Source organism: Gossypium hirsutum, chromosome A12 (assembly GCF_007990345.1).
Source record: "Gossypium hirsutum isolate 1008001.06 chromosome A12, Gossypium_hirsutum_v2.1, whole genome shotgun sequence".
Taxonomy (NCBI): domain Eukaryota; kingdom Viridiplantae; phylum Streptophyta; class Magnoliopsida; order Malvales; family Malvaceae; genus Gossypium; species Gossypium hirsutum.
In genome coordinates this window covers 77,731,485-77,746,739 of record NC_053435.1, presented here as the reverse complement: position 1 = coordinate 77,746,739, position 15,255 = coordinate 77,731,485, and the positions used below count along the sequence as shown (strand labels likewise).

The 15,255-nt window shown below is 31.8% G+C and overlaps 3 protein-coding genes across 5 annotated transcripts; 1 reads left to right on the top strand and 2 right to left on the bottom strand.

Annotated features, from left to right (window-relative positions):
• Nucleotides 1-796, top strand: LOC107934049 (uncharacterized). The gene has a single exon (XM_016866389.2). It carries the CDS (start codon nt 124-126, stop codon nt 604-606), a length of 483 nt encoding a protein of 160 aa, XP_016721878.1. The 5' UTR covers nt 1-123; the 3' UTR covers nt 607-796.
• Nucleotides 797-2,551: 1,755 nt separating this feature from the next.
• On the bottom strand, nt 2,552-4,760 carry LOC107934029 (cyclin-U4-1). Of its 3 annotated transcripts, XM_041082735.1 has the most exons (3): nt 4,283-4,750; nt 3,638-3,931; nt 2,552-2,944 (listed from the first exon to the last, which is right to left on the bottom strand). In XM_041082735.1, the coding sequence occupies exons 1-2, from the start codon at nt 4,615-4,617 to the stop codon at nt 3,655-3,657; spliced, it is 612 nt and encodes a 203-aa protein (XP_040938669.1). In that variant the 5' UTR covers nt 4,618-4,750; the 3' UTR covers nt 2,552-2,944; nt 3,638-3,654. The 3 variants fall into 3 exon arrangements, with proteins under 3 accessions (XP_040938669.1, XP_016721855.1, XP_016721863.1); XM_016866366.2 differs by having other exon boundaries at nt 2,552-3,931; nt 4,283-4,760; XM_016866374.2 differs by lacking the exon at nt 3,638-3,931 and having other exon boundaries at nt 2,552-2,920; nt 4,283-4,754.
• Nucleotides 4,761-9,562: 4,802 nt separating this feature from the next.
• Nucleotides 9,563-12,125, bottom strand: LOC107934021 (probable WRKY transcription factor 12). The gene is made up of 4 exons (XM_016866354.2): nt 11,539-12,125; nt 11,387-11,466; nt 10,791-10,952; nt 9,563-9,831 (listed from the first exon to the last, which is right to left on the bottom strand). Exons 1-4 carry the CDS (start codon nt 11,764-11,766, stop codon nt 9,669-9,671), a joined length of 633 nt encoding a protein of 210 aa, XP_016721843.1. The 5' UTR covers nt 11,767-12,125; the 3' UTR covers nt 9,563-9,668.
• Nucleotides 12,126-15,255: the final 3,130 nt, after the last annotated feature.

Here is a 15,255-nt window from a genome sequence, read left to right as displayed (position 1 = left end):
CCCCTTTTTTCTCCCATATATAAAACCTTTCCTCCGTGTTGACTGACCCATTCAATCCCATCGTGGCCGCTATATATACACAACTATCTTCTCCCTTGTCGTTCCCATCACTTTACTACAAAAATGTTAAACCGGTACTTAAGCACAGGCAAGAGCTGGTACAAGCATTTCCAGTACGAGGACGGCAGAGACAAGCCTGGCGATGTCCGTAACATTATGTTAGTAGTTGCTACCCTCATAGCTTCCGTTACTTTCCAAGCTGGTGTCAACCCTCCTGGCGGTGTATGGCAAGATAACGACAACGGACACCATGCCGGCAGAGCCATTTATGCATCTCAGTCAGCAGCTTACTATGTTTTCTTGATTTACAATACCTTCGCTCTCTCTGCTTCCATACTTGTCATCATGTATCTCACTCATAGATTCCCTTTCCATTTTGAAATTATTATTGCCACCGTTTCCATGATCGTCACTTACGGTTCGGCGATTTTCGCCATTACTCCCGACGAATCGGTCAGGTTCCCGTACGTCATAGCGGCAGCTTCCGTGCCTTTTTTACGGCGGTGTTTGATTCAGCTCTTCAACATCGTCTTCAAAAAGGAGTAACTATTGTACATCAGATCGTATGTAAGAGGCATATGTTGTTACAGAACATAATCTTTAACATTGGGTTGCCTAAGTTTTGTTTAGTCAGTGGCTGTAACATTATTCCAGCTTAGCTATCTGTCTTTTTCTTTGGGTTTTGTTTAAAGTATTGGTAAAAGGGTGTTAAGTGAGAACTAACCTCCTTTTGGTATTATTAAACTTTCAACCTAATCCCCCACATGGATTAGTTTTAACTTTAATTTCTTTCATCAGACCATAACTAAACCAAAAGTAGTACCCAATTACCCTAGGTGGCTTCAATTAATTGCTAATGTCTCCTTTTGACAAATAGTTATATCAAAATTAGGTTTGATATATGGACCAATAGTATGTCAAGGAATAGTAAAATTACCTCAAATAATCTTATGTCAAGGAACTTTGCATCAACTATGACTTGATTGAGTTTGGACTTGCAACACACTACAACCTTTAAGAATGTAAAGATGAACCCCAAGCAATCCAAAGGAATCTTGCTTTCATCCACCCTAACCACGAAATTTGCGTCATACAAACTTTATTCCAAAGAAATAGGTTTTTAGCTCCAAGCCCTCCTTCAGCCTTGGAATGACATATCCAGTCCAAACTCACTTTTGCTTCCTTTGCTGAACCTTCCAAAGAAAATGTTTTACTTTCTTAATAACCTTGGTAGGAAGAAACATAACCCTACACCGAGAATTTTGAATACTAAGGATAACCAACTGCAAAAGTTGAAGTCTGGCAGCAAACAAAAGACTGTTAAAGTTGTGATTTTCTCTACTAGCCCTTATGGACCAAAAAATATTATAAAAGAAGTCAAAGAACATTACTAATGGCAGCAATAGACTCAGTTGTTCCCTTTGTAAAAACCAACAAATCATCAGCAAAACACAGATGTGTTAGTTAAAGCTTTCGACATCTAGATAATACTGAAAAACTTTGTGCTCCCAGGGTAGTACATTCATTATAATAAGGAAAAGGTAAAGAAATAAAGAGACCTTGCCTAATACCCTTTTCCCTAGAAAAATCTTCTATCAAACCACCGTTAATAGTTACTAAATCCACTGACAGTACACATCGAAAAACCCCAACACCTTTAAAACTTGAAAAATAAAGTCCCAATTAACAGTTAAAAGCCTTCCTAATATCCACCTTAATAGCTTCTCTCGAAGATAAATGTTTCCTCTCTTAACCATTAATGCAAGAAGTACATTATCAACTAAATTCTACTCTCCATAAATGCACTTTAGTTTACATTTATGATAAAAGGCAGACAGACTTTCATTCCATTGGTAATTATCTTTATAATGCACTATAAAGAGTTGAATAGTAAGAAATAAGTCTAAAATCAGTACCTTGAGAAGCACAGTAGAATTGAAAGATCCCAGCAGATTTCTAATATCAAAAAATATATATTGCACTAAAACTTGGCATTATAGCCATCACTCCCTGGAGCTTTATTCCATTCATTGAGAGTAATGCTAGAAACCTGATTTCATGCATGGTAAGCTTATGACACAAAAGTGAAGGAGACCCATTTTTAATATTAGATATGGGCAAATGCTGTGGTCTTGCTCTAAACCAGTTGGGCTAAGTTATGCGGTTGCTGAGGTAAGGCCCCAATATTATTAGGGTGAACGACTATGGGCTAGTTAGGCTAACTAACATGAAAATGGGTATGTTTTGGTTCCATGATCCACATTTCAGCCAACCTTACCCCAAACCAATTGAGAAAAATCTTGCAACTTTTACATGTTGATCCATCTATAAATTTCTTTTGGAACTTTAACAAATAGCATTCAGTTTCAAAGTTATATAAATACATCATCATATCATTAAATTATTATTATTTATACAATATTAAAGAATAGGGAATAATAATAACACGATTTAAATTTGTGTCAAACAAGTATAAGTATACGATCATTGCTCCATTCAAACGAAGATATTATTAAAATATTTTAAACTTATCTTTTGACAGTCACATGAAACTTTTGTCATATCTAACAATGACAGACAAATATTTGGCAGCCTAATAGCTCAACCTGTAGTGTACGGCCAATACAAAACATTATTAGCAGCTGCCACACTTCTTTTGTATATATATAATATATATATTTGAATCTATCTTGTAAGCTAATATTTGCAGGACCATCATAGTTGTTGCAGCTGGTTGCACATGTTCCTTGTCTCATGTCCCTTCCAAAATGAATAAATGACAAGTGCCAAATACACCACATTGTCATCCTCTACCCAGTATTTGTAGCCACACCAATACAGCACTGTCCCTACCCCAATGCTGTCCAGTCATGCACAATGCCACCTTCCAATAAAGGTTTTTTACGAGAATCTTAGCTTGGTTGAAGATATTAAAAGCAACATCTCAATATTAAAAGTTAAATTATATTTTATTTTTTATATTAAAAAGTTGAGTAAATTAATGATACACGTAACATATCATGTGTACTTAATTTATGCTGACATATAAGAACAAATTTTTAATAATATAAATAGATAAATTTTTAACAAAATAATTAATTTATTTTTTCATCTAATATACAGAGATTAATATAACATAAAAAAACAAGTACTTCCATATTAGTTTTATCCCAAAAGTAGCAGTTAACATGAATGAAAAAGGAAACTTCCATATGAGAATCCAAGTCCAAGATGTTAGAGTTGATAAAGTAGTATAATGAGATTATTATAAGATGTAATTTACAGCTATATAGGAATTTCCTCAGCACTAAAAAGAAAAAAAAAATGATGAAGCAAAAGAAATTGGAGAAATTGATTGATAATGACACTTTTTGATATATATCCCAGACAGACTGTAAAGAAGAAACTCCCATCTGTACATTACATAAACAATTTGAGATCCACAAACCCAAAAAAGGAAACCACAATACAAACAAAATGAAAAAAGAAGAGAAAGAAAGAGAGGCCAACATGTGGGTTTTTAGTGCGCAGGTGATGCATAAATTGCTTATAACAAAGTCACTATCTCTACATCTACCTCTACAAAGGCTGTCCTTAAACAGCTAATTGTTGTTGATTTTGATGAGAGGATTCTTCTTCATTGAAACATAAGTGGACTTTTAATGACCTATCAAGACTTAATGATGATTCTGCAATACTTGGTGGTGGTTGCAACATGATCTCTCTTTGTAGGTAAGTGAAGTAAGTGTAAAAAGTATTGGGGGCTACATTTAAATGAAAACCCAACCCAAATAAAAAATCCATTTCAAGGTAATTCATTTCTATTGTGCTGATTCCTCCCACTTTTGCATAGTAAGCATTGTTATAATATCTGAAATATCAATTTTTTTTCCAAATCAGTAAACACAGTAAATAAATAAGTTGAAAGAATAATTAAACAATGACATGTGACATACCATATTTTACTTTATGCTAAAGTGGATAAAATATTTTAGAAGAAAAATTAATTTACTTTTTCATCTAATATACAAACACTAATTTTCTCGTTTTTTGAATAAATAAAATAAAACTCTTAATATTGTTATACCTTTAACATATCACAATGAAAACCAGGATTCACCTGCCTGCACTTAGTTTGAATTTCTGGGAATTTTAATGGATTTACAGTTCCAATAAAAGCAAACCAAAAAACTTAAGGAAAACTCAAAATCGAAGAACTTACATATCATCCATGAACTTGGCAGCAACCATGACACTTGTAATAAGCAGGCGATGAACATTGAATGAATTGATGGGCAAAGTGGGTTTTTTTTTAGCAAACCGATCAAGGTAAATGTATGCAACGATAAAACAGGAAGGGCTACAATTTGCATACTTATAAATCCTGTCCAAATAACTTTGAATTGAGATAGTTGGTCGAGTTAGACCATGAAAGACTGAAACTTTCTGAGGCTGGAACCGGCAGTTTACATCGTTGGACTCAGCTACTTTTTGGAGAAGACAAGACAAGTATGTTATGAGATTTGGCATCAGACTTGGGTTCTCTAACTCTGCCATAGCTGAAAATTTTGGACCAAAAGGATTGAATGTTAGAAAACAGGAGAGTGGTCGTTAAAGGGTAGGTATTTTAAATGAAAAGGGTAGCCTTAGGAATTTTATAATTAAGACATGGATGTCCCCATCCTCCATTTGGTGGAGGGTTTCTAAGGTCCTTGGTGTTTTGGGGTTATAATGATTGTAATAATCAAAATTTCAAAAACTCAACTTGTACAAGAGGGAACAAAAATTAAAAGTTATACCGTTAAAATAGTCACTTCTATTTGACTCAGGTTACATTTTAGTCACGTTATTGTGTTATAATATTTTAAGTAATGTTAACGATGTAACGGTAAATTGATGTGACACTTTAAATAATCATTTCAAATGAAAATTTTAGCTTGTCGAATTGTCATTTAGAAAATTTTTGAATAGTTCAATAACCATTTTGTAATTTTTTAAAATTGAATGACTAAAATGTAAATTTAATCATAATTTAGTGATCTTAGGTGTAATTTACATTTTTTTTCAGTAATTAATTTGTAGCTATACCCCATCATGTGAGTACATGTGGGAAATAAATTGTTTTTGATTGTCCTTTTTAAAAAAAATTAAGATCCTTTGCATATCTTGTAGAAAACTACATAAATTGATAGCTAACATGCATTTTTATTTTGTTTGGTCCATAAAGCTACATATGCTACTTTTCTTTTCTTTTTTTTAGGTTAAAGATTCCAATGTTTTGGGCTGTATTTAAGTTATGTTTGGCAACTAGACTTAAATTAGGGATCTTGCATTTATTTTTGTCTTTAAAATTCAACCACATATAATAACATTTAACATGAACAAGACCCATTGCCATGTAATCAGTCAAAATCATGTTTCCATGGATTTTGCATTGAGTACACTTAGTTTTTCGCTACACTTAGTTTTTCGCTGAATATAAAATTATTGAGTATTTTCGTGAGTCTTCTCTTTAAGGAGTTTAATTTCTCTATTTATATGATAAGGTTCTTGGATGTGGCGTCGTAGGTAAATCTCTATGTACATAAACACATACCCTATTTTAAGATTAACATATGTTCTTTAAGTATGAATTCGCTTGCATGATGATGCATGCCCACCATGTGTGAGCTCATATAAACGAACTATGCAAGCTATCACTACTCAAATAAAAAGGATCGGATCGATTCTAGTCAGTGATGACAAAAGAAAATGATATGATATCCAATTTGCCCCCAAAATCTTCTGAAATAGCAGTACAAATACGTACATTTCTAACTTCATCCTAGGTACAAGCATGCCCCACTAATATTATTACATTCATTTTAACAGTCAATAAGACAGTGCCAAGCTGGAAGCATGTTATGGTTAGAAGAAAATCATGTCTGGTTAAGTAAACTCCCACTTTCTAGAGCTTTTAATTCATACAATTGGACTAACAGTAATAAAAAAAAAGGGTGTCTTGTGGTCTTGTCTTTTTAAAAAAAACCCATGTGCTTTCCATGTGAGACCTTTTTTCCCCTTTATTCTCCATATACATATTTGCGACCCACACATATAATTGGTACCACAAAACAACATAAATCTAATCTTCATATTCTTGGTTAAATTATATTATTAATGTATGTAGTTTGCAAAAGTTATAAATTTAGCTGAATTTTATTTGTTATATTTTTAAAATTTTAAAATTTCAATCCTCACCAAATTGTTACTGTTAATTTATTAAGTTATGTTATTTTTAAAATCTGACGTGCTAAATACATTATCATATGTGTAATAACATGTCAACTTGTTATTTTCATATAACACTCACTAAAAGTCTAGTTAATAGATTAATAACTATTATTTGTGTCAAGACTAAAATTTTAAAATTTTAAAAATATAGAGATATAGAATTATCCAATTGGATAATATATACCAAATCTACAAATTGTATGCGTAGTACAGAATATGGTGCTCATGGATCAGGTCCGGCCTAAACATGATATTAACATACTTTATACTTGTTCAAGCTCGACCCAACTTGAAATATGGGCTTAAAATTTTACCCAAACCCATTTATATTTGCAAAACACTAATCCAAACCCATTTTAGGCCCACCCATATAATTTTTAGTTTTTTTAAATATGTATATTATATTATTTTAATATTTAATAATTTTATAGATTTTTTATTTATTGAAAATTTTTATATAGTCATCTTAATATTATTTTAATGTTTGTATTATATATTTAGTATATGTTTATTTTTCTAATGTGTTTTAAATTACATAATTTAAAATATTATAAACTTAAAAACGGGTCGAACCAGACTCGGGCTTTGAATGTTCAAGCCTGAGCCTGAGCCTGACCCATATTTTAAACTGATCTAATTTTTTTTACCAAAACCCATTTTTTGAGCCTAATACTTTTTTCCAAATCCTCCCAAATTTTAGACGAATAACCCGCATCATGAACAAGTCTAGTACAGAAGTAGTATTTGAGTTTAAACAAACAGATTTAACTTCTAGTGTTTAGATCAAAATTATAAATTTGAAAATTTGAAAAGGTGAAGGGAGTAAAATTGATTGGACTAATGGCATAATATAATATTTATTATAATAAAAATAGAAAGAGAAATAAGGTGAGACCCCATGTTATCGGATCGTCCTTAATGCATGGCACGACAATGGGTGTGCTGTAATGTGACCTTTTCTTTCTTTCTTTCGTTCACACTGAAAGATTTTAATAAATATGGGCATAGATGAGAAGCCGAAGTGTATATTATCCATAAAAAATGGATATGGGTGTTGCACATGCTATAGGCCTATAGGGTCTGGCCTGGGGGTTTAAGGAATCTCTTAAAAAAGGAATATTATTATCACCGACGGCTTGTATTTGTGTTTCTGTTGTTTCTTCTATGGCAAATTTGGTTACGTCTCATTAATTAAGCAAAGAAAAAGATGAATAATTTTATTTAAGATTAAAAAATATATTTAAAAACCCTAAAAACTTTTTTTTAAGCAGTTTGTTTTTTCTCTTTTGTTTTACTTAGCGGCGGTGTTAGCTTTTGGGTTGGTTATCGCCCGCCTTTTTCCTCACCCATCAACCCTTTTTTTTCTTCTTCTTCTCATTCACTACACACGTTTTTTCTTTTTTCAGTTTGCATATCTATTTTTTGAGTATCTTTGTTATCTTCATAAGTTGCGATGGACAGATGACGGTGCCTGTTGTCCACTAAAACTCTACCGACCAGCAGTAATTTTTCTTGGAAAGTGGGTGACTTTTCATCAACTTTTTAATTTGTTTCTGGTTTGAGCATATTTCAGAATAATAAATGATTTCACATGTCAATTTGGACCCGTGTCGTCTTAAGTTTTATACCTTTTTTTGTTTGTTTTTCTATTCTTTAAAAGTTTTTAGTTTTAGAAGTTTGTCTGTTCTTGTAACACATTTTTTAGTCTTGCTTATGTATGTAATTTTAGTTTTACAAGTGATTTTAGCGATGATTTTGTTAACATCCTCTCTAGTTTGGTGAATGCTCGATTCTTTCGTCGATTTTTGCTCGCCGCTTTGGACCATCCGGAGCTAATTTTATTATCATATTAAGTGCTTGCAATCACTCCAGATATATTGTGCTTGAGTTGTGACAAAGTCAATTGTCAATGTATTATAATGTTTTATTGAAATTGAGGTTAAAGCTTTTGTTGTGTTGATAGAGTTTGTCCTTCACCATCTACGACTAATATTTGCTATTTTTTCCTCTTTAAATTGTATGATACCATTCATTGAATGAATTAATAAATTTACTTTTCAAAAAAAATACTTATTTCATTAATGATGTGATTAATTAAGGGTACTGACTTGTCGGCTTGAAAAGGAAGGATGGAGCAAAGCAATGAGAGAATAGTCATTGTAAAAGAGAAAGCACAACTAGTTATTGACCGTTAATAATAAGTAAACCATACTTAAAAATAAAAATTTTTAATTAAAATGTAGCCTCATAATTATTGATTTTTGTTAACATTAATTTCATCATAAGTTCTTATCATATCTGTTAATTTTGATATAATATCTAGAACTACCTATAGCCCTCTTCCTAACCCTTAAATTAGAGGATAATACGCTTCAGTGTACTCAAACTCATGTTCTCTTATACTGATAATATTACCTATACTAATTGAAATAAAACTCATCCGACAATTATAAAATTCTAATTTACTTGTGATGTGCTCCAATGATTTCCCATCAACTGTTTAGTGTACCTTGCCAAGCATATCCATTTACAAAGTCCTGAGATTCAAATGTTTCACCTTTGAATTTGGGCCTAATAGCCCATTTAAAAAAATCCATAGTGCAAGAAAATTAAAACAACCTATCTACCCTAACCCAAAAAAAAATTATTTAATAGCTTTACAAGCATAAATTCAGTAAAAGTATTGTAAAAACTTTTATATTAAGAATTGAATTGTTTTTTAAATCAAAAAATGGTAAGTTAGATTATATATGTTAAATCTAAGAGCAAATCAATTCTTCTGCTATAACTTTCATCTATTTTTACTTTTAAAAAACTGATCCATCTATATCAAAATAAAATACATGTAATATGTCACGTGTAACATACATGATTATTCCATCAGCTATATCAATTTTTAGCATTAAAAAAAGATGAAAAGTCTAACATATATAAACTAATTTATCATTATTTGAATAAAAATGTTTACCTCCTAATACAAAAACATTTTCTACCTTAATTTCCATTAACATACATTCAATTCTCTTCATTTGTTTACGCATATAGATGGGTGGATAAGTACGAAAGCAATATTTACAACTACGAAGTGCATTATACCATATATCGAGAATATATATATATATACACACGTCAAGGAGAGATATACTAAAATATTATAGACCAAAGGATCTACTCTTGTCTTCGAGTGGATTAATAATAAAAGACACAATGTCCATGTAAGCTACGGATGTCCTTAAATGATCACTATTTGGATAAAGCTGTAGGAAGATAATATTACAACATTTACATATGTTCATTATATTTACTATTTGGGTTTTTTTGAAAACATTCCAAATTTAGAAAGATGTAAAACATTCATGCTCAGATGAATTAGAATCATCACTGGGAGTGTGGTTATGTCTACCTTCGTAAGTTGTTATCACCATTCGACAATCCTCCGACAGTCGCTCCACTCTCTTCTTCACTCTACAATTATTGTGCGTACAACGATAATAACTTCTGCCCACCAACTCAAACAAGAAACCTAATGTAAGAGATTCATAATATGGAATAGATTCTAATGAAAGATTATATATATAAGAAAAGATTATATGGAAGTGAGATTCTATATAATCCTTATCCCTTCCTAATTCAAGAATAAAAAATCAAGAGGAAAAATTTTATTTGTTATTCTCCTATTGGAAAGAGATAAGGATGACATGGAATTATAGTTTCATACAATTCATTCTCCACGAAAGAGTAGGTAGTTATCACCGTTCAATAGTGATTGCATGAATCAATTATGGGGTTATATTCTTATTTTGATGACACATTTTTTGGGGTTAAAGTATGAAAGTATCAAATTAATTTTTTTATTATTAAATGGATCAATTTAGTTTCTGTATTATTAAAAAGAATAAAATAAATCTCTAAATTATAATAAAGTCTAAATTAGCCCATTTATTATAATTTTTTTAATACAATAAATGTTAATTCTATTCTTATTTAATTCTTTTTAATAATACTGGAGGTAGGTATAATAGATTTACATTCACCCATTTTCTAGCATCTTCAAATCTACTTGAAGATGCATCTAAACAGTACTGTTTAATTCTAGCCCTAGAATATCTATGATTCATTTAATTGAAGTAATAACATAAAATCATCTCACTATTCTATTTCCACACTAAAAACTTGTGTAAATTTACAAGTTGTAAGATGTTTATAGGAGAACGATGCATAAACTCTCTAAACCTGCAATATAATGGTTATTAAAGAAACCCTCCATTCATGCATTTTGGTGTATAACCAAGGTTACTTAAACTAGATTAATAAATAGGGAGGTGCAGTAAACGAGGGTTACTAACCAAGGTTACTTAAACTAGATTAATAAATAGGGAGGTGCAGTGAACGAGGGTTACCCCATGCTGCCATGCACAGTGACAAGGAAATTAAGAAGAAGAAAAAAAAGAAAGTACCTAGGATGAAGGCTATTTTTCACAACCTTCTGCCCATATTTTCTCCACTTATAACCATCGTCTAGCACATCAACATCGCTTCTGGTTTGGAAGCAAAACCTTGGTTCTCTAAGCTTTCTCCTTACCTTCAATTTGCTCTTTTCCGAGGCTGAGCTCCTCCACCTGCCAAGGTTCCAAACCTACTTAACATTTTTCTGTGAAAAAATCCCAGTAATGTAACTACAAAAGTAAGATCTATATGGACTGACATGCATGCGGACTCGGGTATCAATGCATATCAAGACTTTTCTCAGACCAAACACTAACTTCTCCATGCCCACTAATATATATATATATGCCTCTGCTGTACGAAAAGTACTCCATTAGCAAGCTGGAGTCACCCTCTTCCATGTAAGGGCTTATTTATCTCCCATAGATTCTGGAAAAATATCTACTTTTCTCAGACCAATTAATATGCAAACATGTGTATAAGGGCAGATCAGATTTCCTTGGATTCTTAGGTCTTGAAAAGAACCTATAGACAAGCGTGCATATCTATCTATGTTTTGGTGGGAATTTCTATCAGTAAGTACTTAAAGAGATAAAAGAATACAGACCATGAGTTGTTTCCATCATTAGCTTTACTAGGACAGTTGTTCTCATCGTTTGCAGCTTTGGGATCTTCAGTATTTACTACCTGAAAAAAACATACAAAGATAAGCAAAACCCCCAGTTGCTTCATCATTTGCATCGTTAAAACCTAACTTACCTGGTTGTTGTTATGCGTGGTGAAGCCCATGGCAGTGGAATTGGTGGTGGTGGTGGTAGTATTAAGAGGCTGAGATATTTGATGATGATGAGAAGAGTGTGCAAGAGCCAATAAACTCAAAACCTGGTTTTCTTCAAACTGTACAAACCCCATTTCGTTGATAGGTTGTGGAGTTGAGAAAGAAACTTGTAGCTCATAATTATGGACTCCTCCCCGTTCTCCTTCCATTTCTCTTTTGAAACCCCCAAACAAAATACCGGAAGCTCTCCTTCAAATCCTTCTTCTCCTTTTTCACTTTACACACACATATATATATGAATAGTTGCAGCTTGGTAGGTCCTAATAGTGTTCATGGATATGTGCTCCACACATTCCACCAGACGGGGGCGCAGTATATATATTGAGGTCAACCAGTAAACGGTGTAAGATGGAATACTTTGTCCTGCAAATTATTCCCTTCTCATCTTGTTGAGCGTGCACAAGACTTCCACTGCAATTGCTCTTTCTCTCTCTCTCTCTCTTGCATGCACAGTATGATCAAATTGTTCTAAAGGAAAAAAAATCAAATAGTAGACTAGGAGACTCTTTAAGTCTTATTTACCGGTAAATATATATATAGTTTTTTTTAAATGATGTAATTTTGTTATTGATAAAAGTATCATGTAGGCTTAAGTATTAAGAGTCCGATTATATTTTGCATCATTTATTAAAAAAATAAGTAAATTAGTCACTGTAAATTAAATCAACTAGTAAATTGATTATTTCTGTAAAAATTTCATCCATTTGTATTGTTAAAAATTAGTATGACATAGCTGACAAAATAATCAAACAATGACATATTGCGTGTCATGTGTATTTCATGTTGGCATACATAAACTAGTTTTTAACGGTAGAAATGGCTTGAATTTTTAATAGAAAGATTAGTTTGCTCTTTTATCAAACACCCAGTGACTAATTTATCCATTTTTAATAGAATGAGCAAAATATAATTTAACTTTCTGTACTTTTATGAGTTTTATTTATCAAGTAGCTGCAGAATAATTATGAAATTCTTTAACTTGAGCAAAGTGTAGGAGAGATGCAGGCTGAAGGGAACATATATCATTTCTACTATTGACTATAATTTAGGCTTTTATTTGTACATTTTTGTCTCAAAATTAAAATGTCGTAAATCTTATAATAAATATTTTTAAAAATAAAATCATTCAATTGATCCCCAAATCCTCATTCACAATATATATCTTTAATCTTTATCATGGAATATTTCTAAGAAATAAATAAACTGGTTATCATATTTTAACTATATATGTAAATTCAACAAAATTATCTTTGAAAAGTTTATAGTTTATGAAAATTAATCTTTTCATGAATGTTTCTAGTTTAATATTATTTATAATTTTTTTGTAACACGTAAATCATGTCATCAATAATGACTAATTAATTAGTTTTTTTATATACAATCTTTTTTTAACAATCTCATTATAGGTTCTGATTATATCTGCTCCTTTTAACATAATGCCTAGAATTACCCATAGCCCCTCTCCAACCCATAAATAGGAGGATATTACGCTTCAGTGCACTCAAATTCACGTCTTCCTGTATGGATAATAATGTCCATATGAATCGAGCTAAGACTCAATTAGCTATACAAATTTGATTATTAGCCTCCATACTTAAATCAGGAAAAATATGCATTTAAGCATACTTAAACACACATCTTCCTTATTATTGTAATAATAATTGTATCAATTGCGATAAAATTCGATTCACCTAATTAATTAATTTAGTGTCCACCAATACCTGAAGTTAACAATATTAAAACAAATTAAATTAGTGATATATGGTTAATGTGCCTTGATTATGTTTTCCTAATCACTCAAAGTATGATTTATTCATTTTTTCAAGCAAAGGTCATTTGCTGTTAGATATATAATAGATATTGTTTAGGTTGCCATAGTAATAGGGGAAAAAAGCAATACAACAAGCTTTTTTTTTCAAAGAAAGTTGAGTAGAAAAATCTACACTAGCATTATTTTTTTCGTATGTGTCAAATGGAGATATAACCAACACAAATATATTTAATCATTCATTTTCTGAAAAGAAGTAATATTATAGGGAGAAGTGAGTCATGAAACCGTCAATAAGAGTTGATTGAGTGCGTAGTATGACACATTGCACGCTATTGGACAGTCCATGAATGATCCTCCGCAAAAAACGATCTAAAAGTAACTCTTCTTGTGGAACAGTCTCTCCGTGAACCCTATCTGAGTCAACCTATAAGTAGTGAACTACGCACCTCTCACTGGGACCATTCTAAAGACGAGAATGTCATAACAAGACCATATAATACAATCCTTAAAGACAACTAACCTGCAACACATTATGATCACTTGACCAATTCGTACAACCATACAAGATATTATACTATCAACTATATGACACTACACGATAAACTAGTAACCCCTTATATTAACTTGAGTGCATGAGCGACCAACGATCTGCTTTTTGCCCTGGCAACCCCTACATAGCAATCCTAGAAGACTCTTGTTCTCCTTCTCCTAATACATACACTCCTCTCCACCATTTTTTCCTCCTAATTAATAACCCATATCACCAACAATCATAGATCTCAAAAAAAATATTATTCATGGATAGTAAAATAAATATAAAAAAGACTTAGAATTTCAAAAAAGAAATTTAAAAAAAAAAAGTCATGGAGGCAATGAGTGGTGGGGTACGTCAAAACTTCCATCCATGTCAAAAGAAATGTCCCAAATTGCAGTTGAAAGATGGAAAACGATGGAGCCTTTCAAATCAGCTTCCAATATTACCAAAATACGAAAACAAAAACAAAAAAAACATGTCCACTCGGACACCACACCACACCCCTCCTTCACCCTGCCCAAACATAAAAAACTATCATCACCCTTTTCCACTCACTTTCACCACTTGTTACTTCACCCACAGTCCCTTAATTTCCTTTCACTTTCTACCCTTGAAAACACCCTCTCAACTCCCTCCACAACACCAACAATCAACTACTCCATAAACAGTAGCTTCATTTAGATCTTGTCCTAAAAGTTTCAACTGCCATTTACCACTAACCCCAGTCCATTTTTCTTCATTATTGTAAAAGCGTCTGATCATTTTCTTACATCAACATGGAATGTCTACTTAAATTTCACCCAAATTTATTCCCTTTTTCTCACAATATTATGAAAATAGGCATATTCCCCCAAAAGCTAAGCTGAGATTTAATATTCTTTTCAGACTTCATTTCAGGGTTTTGGCTAAAAAAGCAAAAAAGAAGAGAAAAATTAGGATACTGTGAAGTGAAATACAAGTATAAGGAATCATGGAGAATATTATATGCGGCTATTGCAGTTGGTCGGTTCAAACCATATCTTTTATGTTCCCTGTTCTTTCTCCTAGGAAGATATGGCTATTGGAACATTGTTAAAAAGAGGATCTGCCTCTGAATTATCTTCATTTTATCCTTCCATCACCTTTCCAATTAATTTACTCATTAAATCGTGGTCCAGATCATACTTAAAATATATAAATTAAATTGTAAATATATCTATATTTATACCACATAGACAAATGTGATTTTACGTGTTAAAAATTTGACAATGGCAATAAATTTAAGAAGCGCTTTTTCCATAGTACACATATGTTTATAATTTAATCCATATATTTTAAATACACTAGTATTTA

Coding starts and splice junctions, on each gene's coding strand:
- LOC107934049 (XM_016866389.2), top strand. CDS start 124: ATGTTAAACCGGTACTTAAGCACAGGCAAGAGCTGGTACAAGCATTTC.
- LOC107934029 (XM_016866366.2), bottom strand. CDS start 4,617: ATGGCAGAGTTAGAGAACCCAAGTCTGATGCCAAATCTCATAACATAC. Junction 3,932..4,282: donor GCCAAGTTCATGGATGATAT/GTAAGTTCTTCG, acceptor TTGATATTTCAG/ATATTATAACAATGCTTACT.
- LOC107934021 (XM_016866354.2), bottom strand. CDS start 11,766: ATGGAAGGAGAACGGGGAGGAGTCCATAATTATGAGCTACAAGTTTCT. Junction 11,467..11,538: donor CCACGCATAACAACAACCAG/GTAAGTTAGGTT, acceptor TGTTTTTTTCAG/GTAGTAAATACTGAAGATCC. Junction 10,953..11,386: donor AATGATGGAAACAACTCATG/GTCTGTATTCTT, acceptor GAACCTTGGCAG/GTGGAGGAGCTCAGCCTCGG.